A 17042-nucleotide genomic window follows, 5' to 3' on the forward strand; every position below is an offset into this window, starting at 1 on the left:
AAAAATCTTTTCACCCTATTTATTTTCTTTGTGTATAAGAAAAATTAGAATCGTAAATAAAGCCCAAGTAACTAATAAAATAAGCAAAAAAGACAATTAATTTCATTGACATACGTCAATTTGATCAAATTTGAATGATCGTGTGACAGGTAGATTTTTAAAATTTGAACAAACTGTAATTATGACGCCTGACACGGACTTAACAAAAATAGTTGTTAGTAAAACATTTTAAGTTGAATTTTTGTATTTATAATTTCGAAGAGATTTCTAAATCAGTACATATTAAATATGGCTTTTTAAGAAATAGCAGTCACAGTAAATAGTTCGAAGAGTCCATTCACGCGACGAGGAGAGTCCATTATACAACATGTAAACTTTTTCAATTTTATTAAAATCTTTAAAAAATCTATAGAAAAATATTAAATAAATAATAAAATTACTTTATTCAATTTTAAAAGTACAGAAAACATACTGTGAAGCTTGGCACTATAATAGTCTACAGTATCGCCTACTCTACCGTAAAATGGGGTTACTTTGGACTGAGCAGGGTAACTTTGCACCAAACGTGTAAAAGTATATTTTCTGTAAACCTTTGCTCAATTTTGTTTATATATCTGTACTACCTCTAGAGCAAATAGGCAACATCGCAATACTGGAGTAAGACGCGCGCGATTGTGTCTGCGGTCGCCAGTTATCTATCAGCAACGGTTAGAATATTAACCTCGAAAATCTATTATTATCTAACTTTGCAAAATCATACTGTGCAGACAGTCCCAGCGGACACAAATTGGTAAGTACACGTCTAATGGCATATACCACAATCGATTGCGATTTTTAGTTGTCAAAATGACGGTTTTAAACCAGGATATCAATAACAAAAAAAATTGTTAACATGAGCACTTAAAACGTGAAATTGGGTATACTTTGCACCGCCAATTTGCAAGTGGTGCAAAGTATCCCCAAGAGTAAAAGGTTATTAGGAAAATGGTTTTTAGGAAATGCCCAGACGTTATAAAAGGAAACTGGGATCTCGCAAATATGCAGACTACTTAGAAGAAGATTTGAAAGCATGTCTGTCGGCAATAAAAGATGGCATGAGTACAAGAGTTGCCGCTGAATCCTTTAGCATTCCAAGGAGAACTATTTTTTACAAATTAAAAGGAGTACACTCTGGAAAACCTGGATACCCATCAATATTCTCTTATGAAGAGTAAAGGTGCTTCGTACAATGCATTCATAGCCTTAGTGATGCTGGATTTCCTGTTACTGGAATGGAATTACGAAAATGGAAAAAAAATAACTCGCTTTAAGGATAATACTCCTGGTATGGATTGGGTCAAATCATTTTCAAGTCGTCATGAGGATCTTACTGCAAGGATAGCCTCAAATATAAAAAGAAGTAGAGCAGCACTCAATGCAGACCAAATGGCTGAATATATACAAAATTTAAAACAAACATTAACTGGTGTGGAGCCACATGCTATGTTTAATTATGACGAGACGAACTTAACAGATAATCCCGGACAAAGAAAGGTATTAACTAAACGTGTATTAACAAATTTGTAACTTTTCAAAAAGTAGCATTTCTCTTATGATGTGTGGAAATGCAGCTGGTGAGCTACTACCTCCTTATGTGGTGTACATATCCAAGCATTTGAGGGACACCTGGACTGAAAATAGCCCCTCTGGTACGCGTTATACAAATATTGCATCTGGTTGGTTCAAATCACAGACACTTGCAAATTGGTTTAACACTATTCTATTGCCCAGGCTTAAAAAAATTCAGGGAAGGAAGGTCGTTTTAGGAGACAATTTGTCTTCTCATATTAATGTTGAAGTCCTGGATTTGTGTCGAAAACACGACATTCATTTTATATGTTTGCCTCCGAATAGAACCCACGTTACATAACCGCTAGATGTTGCATTATTTGCCCCAATGAAAAAGGTCTGGAGGGAAATTTTATCTGAATATAAGGAAACTCATGTGGAAAGTAGATCAAATGTACTTTACTACGATCATTAATCGAAAAAATACAAAAGAATAGCGATGAGATATTAAAGTCGGGATTTAGGAAATGTGGTATCGTTCCTTGTGATATAACACCGCTCTTAGAGCGGTTAAAAACTACTCAGCAATCTATTGTGACAACTGATATTATAAAACAAATAATAATAAATCAACTTCGTCAGATATCAAAAACACTTTTATTCGATATTTAGAAGATAAAAGAAAGAGCCACCCAGTTTAAGATACGTGGGAAGAAAAAGAAAATAAATGTTCCAGCAGTACAAAGTATTGCCCATTCTGAAATTAGTTTAGAATATCTAATTGAAGCATCTACTTCCACACTTCATCAAGCTGTTGAGCCAGAAGTCGTAGATGATTCAGAGAACGATATTGCTTTGGACGACCACTTTCCACTAGGCAGGGATTCATCAGATGATGAAATAAATGAGCTGCAAGAGATGAAAGAAGAAAGCGAATTTAATGAAAAACTCGCCTCGGGTTCTCTTGGAACAAATATTGCCGAAAAAGTTAAAAACTCTGTATTAGATCATGTTAAAAAAAATATTGGTGAATACGTTTTATTTGTCTATGAAGATCATGTTTACCCTGGAGTTATAACAGCAATAGAAAATGACGGAGCGATTATCAACGCCATGTCAAAATCGTTAAAGTTTTGGAAATGGCCAGAAAGATGCAACGAAATATGGTATTCGTGGGACAATGTAATTGGTGCCATAAATCCTCCCAAGAAAATTTCCAGACGAGGATTTTACATTGTTCCAGAATGCGATAAATTGTGGTGGGATTAGATTCAAACTTTGTATTTTCACTATTGTACTTTTAATAGAGTTTGTCTGTTTTAAATGTAGCAATGTTCTTTTCCGTTAGGCTTCTTTCATAAATGTAGGTAGGTTTATATTAAAAAAAACTGGGCCGACCAACATTTTTTTGCATTTAAATGGTGCAAATTTTAAAATCAGATAGGAATACTATGCACCAGCAAGCATTTCGTAGCCAAATATTATTAAAATATCAAGTGGTGCAAAGCATGACTCTTCTAGGGTATACTTTGCACCACTAATATTATGCAATATAACTAAAAAACAGCTATAATAAGAGCTATATTACGACCTGTTGAATAGATATTTATAATAAAAAGTTCAGATCTTCTTTCGAGTAACGTTATATCCACTCTAAGAAAATGAAACTAAAAACTATGGTGCAAAGTAAACCCGTTTTACGGTACCACTTTTTTTAATTGAAATAATAAGCGGTATATAAATGAAACATCTTCATGTAAAATGAAATTTCACTTTTCAAAACAACAAAAATTTAAACATCACATTTTTAATTATATATCACAGAACTATTAACGCAGTGAGATAAAATTTATTATTTAAACGATGGATCGCGTGTTTCAGAAAATTTTAAACCTCGATTTTCTCTTAAATATTCAATTTTGAGTTATGCTATTGTCGCTGGTGAGCGATATATTAACAATAAAATTAAAATATTTAAATATTTCCTTTATATTATATGTTGAAATATTATTTTTCTGTTACAGACTTCAGTAAGTTCAATTGGATCAGGTTCAAGACATTACAGAAGATCTCCTAGTTCAATAGTCTCATCAGACTCAGATATACGGTTTACGAGAAAAAAGCTGACATCCCAATACAAATGCGGATGTTGTATAATTGCCATATTTCTTCTATTTCTCCTTCTAGCAGCAGTAGGCGTTTATTTAGGATGTAAGTCATTTTTGTTATTTTAGGTTAAGAATAGAATTATTACTTACTATGGTGAACATAATGAGTGCAAAAATAATGTTTTTTTAGATATTACAATTTAATATTGTTTGTAATAAAAATATCTGTCATGAAGCCAAATACAAACAAATCAATCATAGTAGATGTAGAAGTTTATAAATGTATGCTTTTACTTACGACGGTATTCTGTTGTTTTAAGATATTTCTTAACTATTAACAAACAGTTAAAATTTATGTTTAAGCAGGCGAAATTCCAGTTAAAATTATATTAACAATTTCGGCTTATTTCGAATAATATATTCATATAGAATTTTTCATATAAAACTGATAGCACGTCATCGCATTGCACCCACAGCGTTGCCAAAACATCAGAATAGTTAGTAAATGAGGAATTTTTAAAATGTCAACTATTTGTCAAACTGTTATATTAACAGTAAATACACTTAGTTTTAAGACTACTGCAACACGCTAAAATACATAAGAAAACATTTTAATACAAAATTATATATTCTAAATTTTAAACTTACCTCTTTAAGAGCATTAATAGTAAAAACGTCCCGCCATTATTTCTTGTTCGAAATAATCGATCTTATATGAAAGCTTATCAGCTCTCTACAGATTATTTAGTTGTTTTGGGATAGCACAATCACAATACACAACAATAATTAGTTTCTAAAGGTATTAATCTAAATTTAACATGTATTTATAAATACAATTTATTAATATATAATATATTATGATTAAATTGTGTAAGAAATCAAAATACAGTAGACTCCCTCTATAACGAGAACAGAAATGGCAGACTAATTACCTCGTTATAAGCGGATCTCGTTATATCCATCAACAATAATACTGTGCATACATATGAATATGTAGTTTTCTAAAACATTAACTTTCTATAGTGAAGCCATTCGGAGCAATATAAGATGCGTTTTTAAAACAAAGTTGTTTACTTTTATTGTCAATGAAATGCATTAAAACAAAAAAGGGTTGTTTACTTTTACTGTCAATGATATATGTTAAAACAAAAATCTGTATTCTGTAAATATGTATAAAGCGTATAAAGTTATTTTGTCATTTTTGACTGCTTTAAATTGTCCAGTATTCTATTTATCATATTTTCTAAAGATGTGAAACAGTTTTATGCTTCTTCATTTGCGTTTTGTCATTGGATAAAGTTTCTGACAACCTTTAAAACACTTTCCACATCTTGTCTATTAGGACCCATATTATTAGGTGTGAATGGTCAACCCAATACAATGACACTTGTGAATAATAAATTTTACATTTCCGACTAAGAATCATAAATTGTATGAAATTTATTGCGGGCGGCCCGTAGTTAAAAAGGGTATTTATTTATAGCTACGGCCGGGCCAAAATGTAAAAAACACGTTTTTCAATCTTATTTTCTCTCGTTATAAGCAAATTTACCTCGCTATAGAGGGTTATAGTTCAATAGAAATTTGAGGGGACATCTAATGTACCCCGTTATAAGCGAAACCTCGTAATAACCGTGTTCGTTATAGAGGGAGTATACTGTATAAACAAAATTCTTACTCTTAAAAAGCGGCAACACTTTAAACAATTTTGCCACACGCTGAACTGTCATTAAATTTTGAAGTATTTCCGTATCAGTTGCGTACAATTGTCTAATCTATTTAATTAAAATTATTTTTTCGTTGAATATTAGACTTAAATAGTGATTTCATAAAATTTATATTATAAATAATAACAAATGTTTTTGGTTGTTTAATCAATATAATTCTAAAATTCCCAATATAATGATGATTACATTTTTCTGATTATTATACCATGTTGACGCCTATGAAAGATCGAGCAGTTCCGTATGGGTTTGGTATTATTAGCTGTGTTAGGAAAATTTGAACTCTAAGGTTGACGTTCTGGTAATTTTAAATATAAGTGGGGTCACTTTATATAAATTGTGGCGTGCAACGTTTTTACTTTGAAAAATAGTATATATTTATTTACTCATCATTTACTTACATTGGTACACTTGTTCTAATTCAATTTAAAGATAGCATTTTCTGCAAATTTAAATATTCTATGTACAAGATGCCCTTGCCTTTTAAACAAAGCACTCCTCGTTTGTTCGACTTGCTTTCTATTTCAAGACTACAGTAATGTCACGATCGGAAATATCACGGCAATTTTAATACCTCAGCGATTTACATACCGAAAGTTAATGTTAAGATACTAGTTATTGTAAGAAAAGAAGTAGTAAAGAATTATTGGCTTATTAATGATCTTTTTTAATTAGTAATAAAAGTTAATATCAGTATTTTATACCCAGTAAGCTCAAGACTTGTTTAAAAATGCAACTGAATCTATTTTTTGACATTTCTTTTATATTTTTTTCTTTCTTCTTCCTTTACTTCTTCTCTCAGACAAGACAGTACTTATCTGTGACACTTTTTATCAACTTCTACCTAACATTTCCTTTTTATTAAACTCCACCAAGAAGTTTTATACTCTACATAAAAGCCAGCAAGTGTCTTGGAGGAGTTTAACAATTTGTTAAAATACGCAGATTAGATCAACAAAAGACAAAAGTTCCAATTTTAGTGTCTCATATATCTAGCCATACCAAGCTATTTTTATGTAATACTATTCGCTCCGTGCGTGACCATGGTAGGGGTACCTTGAAACGATGCCAGCGTGCGTAGTGGCGAAATATGACAAAATTGGACCTACCTTTTTACGCATAAATTTTATCAAAAATGTGTGCGCATTTAATTGTGCTAATAATAACAAAAATAGTAAGTGTAGTTTTTATAGGTTCCTAAAGATTACATATAAATCAGAGGAAAGAAAAAGATGGATCCGTGCTATTAATATGAAAAAGTAAATATCACATAACTTCATTTTTATGCAATTGAAATAGGAAAAATTTAAATAATTTACATTAAATGATATTTTATAAAGCTTCAAGCTAACTGCAGAGTGCCTGATGACTTTAGCTTTTATATCATAACTTTTACTATTACTGTTTTTAATTATATGCTCTTTCACGTGAAAAACTTGATTTGCCAGTACTAGATTTTTCCCTTTCTTTTCTGTTTGGGGTTGAAAAGATATATCATGATGAATTTTGAGAAACCCAGTTTTTAATACTACATTTATTTTGTACATAAACTGAAAAAATATAATTAAAAAGTTAATTATTAATAATTGTCAATTTCGCATGTATTTAACAATGTTAAACATGTCATATGTTTAACCTGAAAATTGATAGGCCCAAAACTGTCAGATGAAGGCGGTAGGTGTCGCGTCAGTCACGCACGGAGCGAATATCTTCTTCTATTGTTTCTTCTTCTTCCTTCTTCCTCACAAGACTTATCTTAATGCTTAAAACTTAAGGCTTGTCACTGTCACATAATGTTGCTGTTTGGTTTTTAGAGGATCTGTATTATCAATTTGAATTTTCTTTAAATGATTTTTGTATGGACTCTTTCCCTATTAGAGGTACTGATTATGATTTTTTAGATTTTTTTTATAATTTGCCAACATTTAAGACTGGTACTTCTTCTGGTTTAGCTACTGTCATTTTTTAAAATAAACATTTAAAATATAAAAAAATCATCATTTGTAGTATCTTGATAATTGACGTGGCTGATGAGGGTCTTCTTCTAATTATACCGTCTCCTTTCGAAGGTTAGCGATCCAAATGGCAATTGTAGCTTTGGAAAGTGCTGCATGAAAGTACCGGCATCTGCCTACTAATCTTTTGCCCTGTACTTTACCTTCCAATATGATTCGGAGTAATTCATATCTTTCACCTCTCAACACATGACATTCGTTTGTACAAAATATTTAACTTAGAATTAATTTGTAATTGCATTATATTGTAACATTGTTTTATATTGTATTATATTGGGAAGTAAATAAACATTATATATATGTATATATATATATATATATATATATATATATATATATATATATATATATATATATATATATCGTCATTTATTGACAAAATGCCCCTGAAGATGCTCTAGGACGCGAAAGTACTTGGGCAAGATTAAATTAATAAAACTGTGCTCGATATCTGCCTTTTATTTGATCAAAGTTCATTTAATCGAGCATTCAACGTTATATCAATTTATTGACTATGACAGTCTTAGTTGATACTTACAGAAGACTATTGACGAAATGCCCCTGAAGATGTCTAGGAAGCGAAAGTACTTGGGCAAGATTTAATTATTAAACTGTGCTCGATATCTGCCTTTTATTTGATGTATTTTTGACTTCTCTTCTTTAATACTGTTTTCCATGTTGTTGGAAGCCATTAAGTATCATCTCTTTGATTTAGACTGTTGGGATTTTTTGTCTATTTCTATTGATTCTCTGATTTCGCATTTTTTTTTAATTTTAATGTTAGCTAGCATCGTAGTTTGGTTCAGGTTTATTGTATGTCCTGTGTTTAAGACATGTTTGGCAAGGGACGACGTTTTTTCTCTCCTTTCGATGGAATTTCGATGTTCTTCTTGTCTAATATTAATTCTTCGGTTGGTCTGTCCGATGTACGATTTGTCACAGTCCCCACATGGAATCTCGTATAATCCTTGATTTTCTCACGATATTTTTGGTTTGGCGGATGGTAAAATGGTTGAGATTTTTCTGTCGGTATTGAATATCGTTTCTATTTTGTGTTTTCTTAGCACTCTCCCTATTTTCTCTGTTGTACCCTTTACATATGGTAAAATGGCTTTTGCAATCGGTTTTTTTCTTCTGTTGGATCCTTAATTCTTTTTCGAGCATTATGAGCATTTTCAAATGTGTATGTTGAAAAGCTGTTTTTTGTTAGCGCCTTTTTTACATTCTGCATTTCTTTATTTTTATGTTATTCATCTGTCAGTCTTTCCGATCATTTCATCAGGGTTTTAATGACTGAATGTAATTGTGCAGGATGGTGATGTGAATTGGCATGTAGGTATCTGTCGGTATGTGTGGGTTTTCGGTATACTGTGTGCCCTGTGTGCCCGTCTTCCTTCTTTATTATTAACACATCTAAAAATGGTAGTTGTTCGTTTTCTTCCAGTTCCATAGTAAACTGGATTTTATGGTCTATATTATTGATTTGTTCTAAAAATACCTTTAGTTTTTCTTCTCCATGTGTCCAGATTATAAAAGTATCATCCATAAATCCATCCATAAATGTCCCGGCTCAAGAGTCTCATCTTTTATACGTTCGATGAAGTGGCTTGCATTCTTGACGTAAGAATCCACTTCTTCTGCATATGGTTGTAGCTGTTCAGCCAGAAATTTTACCAGTGGTTGTAGAGATCCGATAGAACTAACTATTGATCGCAATGGTAATTCTACCTTATGTACTTTGGGTAGTCCGTAAAGTTTTGGACATCTTGACGACTTCTCTCTAGGTATGAGATATAACTGATGTTCTTTCTTGATGTCTGAGGCTTTGTTCTTGTCTTTTGTTACTTTTTCTAGATATGTTGTGGGGTCCGACGAGATTCTTTGATATGTCGTATCGTTTAGGATGTCGTTTATTTTTGCTTCGTAGTCTTGAATATTCATTACCACTGTGGCATTGCCTTTGTCAGCTGGAAGCACAATGAATTCCTTCAAATTATGTAAGGCGTCTTTTTCTTCATGAGTTAAATTTCTTTTTGGTGGTTTGGTTGTTCTTAATATTTTTGATATATCTTGGCGTATGATCTCGGCTGTTTCTGCTGGGAGATTAGTAATAGTAGTCTCAACCTCGGTTATGATATTTTCTACGGGAATTCGTGCAGGTGCACCAGCAAAATTGAAACATTTTGAGAGAACACTATTCGTGGGTTCATCCAATGTCAGATTTGAAAAGTTATAAACTAACTTCTTTGTTTCTGTTTGAGGTTTTTCTTTCTTGTTGAGGTTGTACTAAAAAATTTTGAAACTTTTTGATTTGTTTTTTCTTAATAAGGTTAGAGTCTGTTTCTGCTCGGAAGTTTGTAAGGTTATCAAAAAAATTAAAAGAAAACGCGAAATCGGAGAATCAATAGAAATAGAAAAAAATCCCAACAGTCTAAACCAAAGAAATGAGGCTCAAAGGCACAAACGTATGTGTCATCACAAAAAAATGTATGTTGCAAACATTTTTGAAATTGCAAAACTTTTAATAAACTATTGAATAATAAATTTGTATCCTATTAATGCCTTTAATATTAAATTTTATTCTTTCAGATACATTTTTTCTTCCTCAAACCCCAGACGAGCAGATATTCAGAGCGACGTTTAGGGTGGTAGAAGGGGATACCTTTAGTTCAGAATTAGCAGATCCTAGTACAAATAAATTCAAAAACCGATCTCGTGATTATAGAGAAAGACTGAACCTTTTATTTAGGAGAAGTTCCGTGCGACATGGATATATGGGAACTGAAGTTTTGGCTTTGGATGGGTATGTTTTTGCCTATTTTAATTTTTTTTACTATTATTAATAGAGAGATGAGAATAAAATAGGTTACAGTAGAGTAGGTCATAAAGAACTTAAAAATAAAACAAACACAATGATACAGGCCCTGTTTTGCCCTGTATCGAAACAAAAATCTAACACCGTCATTATGTTTTATTAATTTACTCCGTTTGGAGTACCAGAAACTGAATTCACTACGAATTTTGACCATGATGAACGGCATGTGGAATGCAATTTTAGATTCCCTTGCCAAGTAATTTATCAAGCTGTTTGCTTTGCAAGTTTTAGAAGGCACAGTGGTAAAAATTTGAATTCGGTTTCGCCAGGTAGAAATCGTTTGATTTCTCTTTTTGTTTTTAGATGGCGTAGTTACGTCCGTATATAGTTATTTTGATAACTATTGTCTAGGACGGGAAAGATTTTTGTTTGAATTCAGAGCAGTGGCTATACCGCTCTGAGGAGACCTAAAGAGGTCGAAATACGTATAAGCGGCTTGTCGCTGCCCTGTATCGAAACAAAAATCTAATACCATCAATATGTAATATATCTATATTAAATTTTATTTATTTATTTAACATTTCAAAATAACTATTTTTCTTTATTTGTCCACTTATTTTGTAATTTACTAATGAAATCTAAAACAGAACTCATTAAAAACTCGGAGAATAAACAACACTAATACCAGGATATAAATAAATTTAAAAAATTAAAACGAAAAGTAAACGAATGGAATCGTGTGACTGGAATATTAAGAGAAGGTTACAAGAAATACAGCAAATCGGTAAAGAAGTAGGACTAAATTTAGTACTCTTTATGTAATAGTCGTTTTTATGTAAAGCAATACCAGAAGTTCCCGTTTGCATTTCTTCTCAAAAAAAATTTTGTATCCTAACATTTTACTAACTATTAATTACGTCGGCTATGAAAGCTGTACATTCCTTCTAATCTTTAATTTCTTCTCTTATTTATATCTACACTTTATTACAGAACTGAAGATAAAGACTTGGTAGTCCATTTCAATATCCATATAAATCCATACTACCTGGAGATTCGAGCTAAAGACTTGGAAAATATTTTATCGAATGAAATTGGTTTAGAGGAACCCCTCTTCTTTAAAAACCTAACAATCGATGTCAAAAGTGTCGAAGTCAAACCAGAAAATGAACCACCGCAGGTGTCTTCCACTACAGTGATATTAGTAACCGAGGCCATAACAGAAAAACCAGAACCGCCTAGAAGGTGTTTTCCGCTGGAATTGGATTATTGTAAGAAGCTTGGTTATAACATCACTACGTATCCCAATATTTTTAGACACTGGAGCATTAAAGACGTGAAGAATGACGTAATATCATTTAGAGAATTGGTAAGACCATTAATATTATTTTTATTTTATTATAAAGTGTAGAAACATTTTTCGATTACTCCTAATAATTTAAGTAAGCTTTTATAGAAAACGCTTGAAAATATTAATTAATTTTTTTGGTTTCCCACATTCTTTGTTTGATTTTTTGTCGGCATTATATCAAAAATATAACGTCATTGACATATTTCTTAAGGGACAATATATGTCGAACTTGATAAATCATTTACATGATGATACTATTTAAATGTATATCTCGTTTTGGCCGATTTTGTTGCTCCGTCTAAAATGACGACCGTATAATATTCAATAGCTATAGTCAGGAAAAGTATGAACTACCTGTAATAATAAGATAATATACAACTTCTATGAAAGACGGTCGAATAAGTTAATTTATTAAAATTTTTATTAACACCGATTAATATTATATATATATATATATATATATATATATATATATATATATATATATATATATATATATACCCACTATCTCTGGTAATTGCCAATATCTTTATGGAAGACTTCGAAACCCGAGCACCCGAGCACTATCCACATCAATGCTCAAACCCACATGTCTTCTACGATATGTTGACGATACATTCGTCATTTGTTCCCATAGCAGGGATGCTTTGGTGTCTTTTTAAACCCATCTGAATGGTATACATCCTAGTATCTAGTGCACGATGGAGGTGGAAACTGAAACATTCCTACCGTTTCCCGACGTTATCATAAAGTAAAACCAATCCCAAAGTTTTCATCACTCTCTTTATCAAAAATCCACTCATAGCAATCGTTACTTGCATGTCAAATCACAAATTAATTCAGTCATTAACACGCTTGTCTCCAGATCAATACGCCTTTGCGATGATGCAAGTAGACCAGCTGAGCTCACTAGTTTAAAACAAGCTCGCATCCAAAACGGTTACCGCGTAAATCACACCAATAATACCATCCACAGACATCAATCAACCACTCAATCTCAACCCAAAGACTCAGACCCTCATCATACGAAAGCTTCGTTAAAATCAAGAGGAATAAACACAATATTTACCCCCAAACAAAAACTTTCATCTCTTGTCCGATCAATCAAAGACAACATTCCAAATGTACAACACGGAGTTTATGAAATTCCTTATGCAGACTGCCCCCGATTCTATATAGGCCAAACAAATCGTAGAATCCACAATAGAAATTATGAACATTCCATTTCTGTTCGCAATTTCGACTCAATTTGAGCTCTAGGTCAACACCATCTTCATACAGGTCACAAAATTAATTTTGAAAACCCCAGAACGACAGCCTCCATCTGCTTCTATAAACCAAGAATTATTCGAGAAGCCATAGAATTGAAAAAATGCCAAATTGTCTCAATAAAAGAGATGACGGCATACGGTTACCTTCGAGTTGGAGACCTCTCATAAAGAAAATACCGTCCGCTCCACCCGTCAATCAAAATCCTACGGTCATAAATGTTCGCGCCAACCCTCGCACCAATCCCCACGCTGGCCCTACGCCAGCCTCCACCCAAGCTACGTCACCATTGACGGTATAAATAAACCTTCCTCTATTCCCAGCACCAGTAACGCATTGGCTAGTGATCATTGTAGTATTGTCTGGGGGCTCGGGAGACTGAGACTTCGGAAGCGGTGAAGAAGACATCGAATTTTAATTTCAATAAAAGCTGGTGATGAAGACAAGCATATTTAATCAGGCATAATTAAAAAAAAAACGAATTAAGTCTGTCACTGCAAGGATACCTGACCAAATTTTTAATGCTAACAAGATAATCGACTATAAAAGAATTAGATTTTTGGATTACTTCGTTTGGTAAGAGATACATCGAAAGCTTTTCATTTCTAAGTGAATTTGGTATCTTGGTGAATTTCTTAGCCACTTTAGTCTAAATGATACAGAAATATTTCAAAATGTCAAAATGAAACATAACATCAATAATCTGCGAGCGACTTTTGAATCCTACTTTCAAAAAGGACATAATACGAAACTGAAAATAAACCCATGGATTCAAAACCCTTTTTCTCAAGGATATAATAATTGTTTAAAACAATTTTACTGAATTATTTATGGTGCAGGGTTCGTGATGAAATATGAATATTCACAACGTGCTACAGAGGCTTTGAATGTTCTTCGGTCGTTTCCAACAAAGTACTTGAGCGAAACGGGATTTTCAGGACATGACACCATATAAGTATTCAACTTTCTTCTATCAAGCCTGACATTACCCAGATAATGTGAAATAAAAAAACAGTTTTCATGCTTCCCATTAAATTACGTTTTATCATTATCAAATAAGTATGTCCTTTCTTATGTACGTTTTATTGTTTAGTCTATGATTTCTATAAACAATATTGGTGATACCACACAACCTTGTATAGTGCCCTTTGTGTTGTGATAATTTTTTTGATAGCGTTGTGTATATTTTAATAGGAAACTAATATTTTAATTTAAATTCGCTTGTAAATAAATTCAATTATGCATGTACGTCAAAAATAATACATATTAACTTGATATAAAGAAAAATAGCATATCCGCTGATTTATAAAAATAAATTAAATTATAAAATCTTTGAAAACCTTAAATGTAGTGGATTTTTATTAATGTCATAGTTTTGTTCAATAAAACAAAAGTGCTAAAATTACGCACTTATCTATTTCTTTATTTGAATGCCCTGATTTATTTGTTCTGTTCTAGTTTTACAAATTATCTACTTAACCAAAACTAATACTATTATTCCACAATTAAGCATAGAATTAGATTTATTTACTATGTCGTGGTTCATTACCATATTACCGAAGACAAATATTTTTGAAATTATTCTGCTAAAAATTAATTGCAAGAAACAAATTATTTTGGTTTTGTTTCTCATAAAATGTATCAAAAACAACACAAAAATACTGGATCGAAGTAAAAATTTTAATAGGTCATTTTAATAGGTTTTATGATTGTTACCATAACCAAAGACACTAGGTCGATGACAGTGTCTTAATAATTATAATGTGCGTTACTCAAATTGTGTAATTAAGGGTCATCTGACCTTATTAATTCCAACAACTTCATAAACGTTTTTCACTGATGATAATCTGATCGAAAACGTTCTAAAAATATATAAATCCATTTTGGAAAATTTTTAAAAATTTTAATAAGTAATAATTGTATACCATTTTACAAAAAGAAGTTTTTACTTCATTATATATTTTTTAAACTATGGTATACAGCTAACCACTGGGAATTTCACTTTTAAATCTACTTATTTAGATCCACAAACTCTTGTAAAAGCTACATGTAATAATTACAAAAGTAAAACGCCACAAGAAAATAGCTTCAGCTTCAGCTTCACCCATTAATTTTTTAAAAAGCCGACTACTTTAAAAAAAAATAAGTAAAAAAGAAAAAAAAAGTGTAAATTTAAATAAATATTGAGAAGGATATAAAAGAGGCAGATACTTAAGCAGTATTAATTCAGACTCAGTGTTAGTGAAAAGGTTGGTCCAGTGATATGTGTGTCCAAACTAAGGCTTGGACACACCTATCATACCGCCTTCCGATCCTACTGCGATCATACAGCAGGACGATTGTATGGCAAGGGAATTGACTCTGTCTTGTGAATGCCGCAGGCCACACCTATCCGTCGCGTGAGCAATCCTACTCCCTCTTGGCTCTGTTGTCGTCTCCGGTCATACACCGACATTACAGACTATTCATATTTCTGCAGCTGGATGTTTGTCGTTTAATGTTATAAGTTTTGCGCGGTGTTCTTAAAACTGAGATTACGGTACAATAATAATAAATTACTTTTTTTTATTTACTACACCTTAAATGTTTAAATTTTTTCTTTTTAAAGTGCCCTCTCCTTAATGACGGTTGGCTACTACAAGTGCAAACTCTTCTTTGACTTCAGCTGTTCTTATTAGCTATTCAAAATTTAACCCTGTCCATTTTCGAATGTTTCTTAGTCATGATAATCTTTTCCATAGTAGTCCCCTCTTTCCCTCGCTATTTTCTTTCACTATTAGTTGAGCATATTGATAATTATTATTTCTCAGTATGTGGCCTAGGTACGATGTTTTTCTAACTTTCACTGTGTTGAAAAGTTCTCGTTCCTTGCATTCTCTGCAGTACTTCTTCGTTTGAGGTATGCGATGTCCATGAAACCTTGAAGATTCTCCAAGAGATCCTTATTTCAAAGGCATTCAATTTATTTACCGTTGATGTTTTAAGGGTCCACGTTTGCATCTACTTCCTCTATATCTACTACATCCACTTTGCTTTTATGCTAACTGCATAGAAAAGAGTCGATCAGACGCGACATTTAGATAAACGTAGTGGAATTTTGAGCTTTATTTGAGAATCACATAGCAGACCTTTAATTTTTTCGAAAGATTTTCTGGCCTGTACAATTCCCAATCTTATTTCTAGATTTGGATTTAGGCTGCTATCGATTCAACATCTTAGGTACTTGAACTTTAGGTACTTGAGGTTTAAGCTGTTAGGTTGTTTTTTAATTTCGATGGTTTTCCGAACAATTCTCTTTTTTGCTTTTTGAAATCTGTTTTGTGGCCCATCTGAATATGCTGTTGGGCTAGAACTGAAGTAGTATCGGAATGTTTTACAGATATACAATATTCGTAAATACGGTTATAGATTCGTCGGTTTGTCTGTCCTATGTATGTACGTTGGCAACTGGAACAAGGTATCTCGTAGACACCAAGGACTTCATTGGGGACTTATTCTTTTACGGGTCTGACGAGATTGGATAACTTAGAGTGAGTAGTGAAGATGGTTTTGATGTTTAGAGGGTTAAGGGATTCACTGATCTTGTTAGTGACACCTATGATAAAAGGTAGAAATATTTTCGGTTGAAGGCGGCAAGGTTTCTTTTTTGGATGGAATGGAGTTTAGATGTTTGTGTATGCCTCTATTGAATTGGGTTTTGTGGTAGCCGTATTGTAAGAGTCTTCTTCTTCTTCTTAATTTTATGTAGACATGTCTCTGTCTGATTTTCACTATGCCTCGTTGTTGTTCCGTCGTTTTCGTGGTCTTCCTACTGATCGTCTTCCTATTGGGGAACCGCGTTCCATCGTTTTCGTGGTTTTCCTACTGATCGTCTTCCTATTGGGGAACCGTCTCTTGCCGTCTTTACTACTCTATTTGTTGTCATTCGGGCAATTGAATACTGGGATGTACTTCATTCAGGTTGGAGAGGAAATGATCTAATGTGTCTTTACCATGGGGCCAAATGACAAAGGTGTCATCAACGTACCGTAACTAGCAGATGGGTTTGAGATTTGATAAGGACAGGGCTGTTATTTCGAAATGTTCCATGTAGATATCAGCTATTACGGAGAAAGGGGGGATCCCATTGGGGCTTCTTTAATTTGACGATAGAAATGATTTTGGAACGAAAGGTATATACAGATTGAACGAATTTAAAACGGAACATACGAAATC

At 32.6% G+C, this 17042-nt stretch overlaps 1 protein-coding gene across 2 annotated transcripts in view; it reads left to right on the forward strand.

The window, feature by feature from the left end:
• LOC140445120 (atrial natriuretic peptide-converting enzyme-like) overlaps positions 1 to 17042 on the forward strand; it is a 154313-nt gene that overhangs the window by 92311 nt on the left and 44960 nt on the right. For both annotated transcript variants that reach the window (XM_072536951.1, XM_072536952.1), the window contains 3 exons: positions 3573 to 3759; positions 9985 to 10198; positions 11201 to 11576. In XM_072536951.1, the coding sequence (XP_072393052.1) occupies positions 3573 to 3759; positions 9985 to 10198; positions 11201 to 11576 (777 nt within the window). The remainder of the gene's footprint in view (positions 1 to 3572; positions 3760 to 9984; positions 10199 to 11200; positions 11577 to 17042) is intronic.

The sequence above is a fragment of the Diabrotica undecimpunctata genome, chromosome 7 (genome assembly GCF_040954645.1).
Source record: "Diabrotica undecimpunctata isolate CICGRU chromosome 7, icDiaUnde3, whole genome shotgun sequence".
Taxonomy (NCBI): Eukaryota; Metazoa; Arthropoda; class Insecta; order Coleoptera; family Chrysomelidae; genus Diabrotica; species Diabrotica undecimpunctata.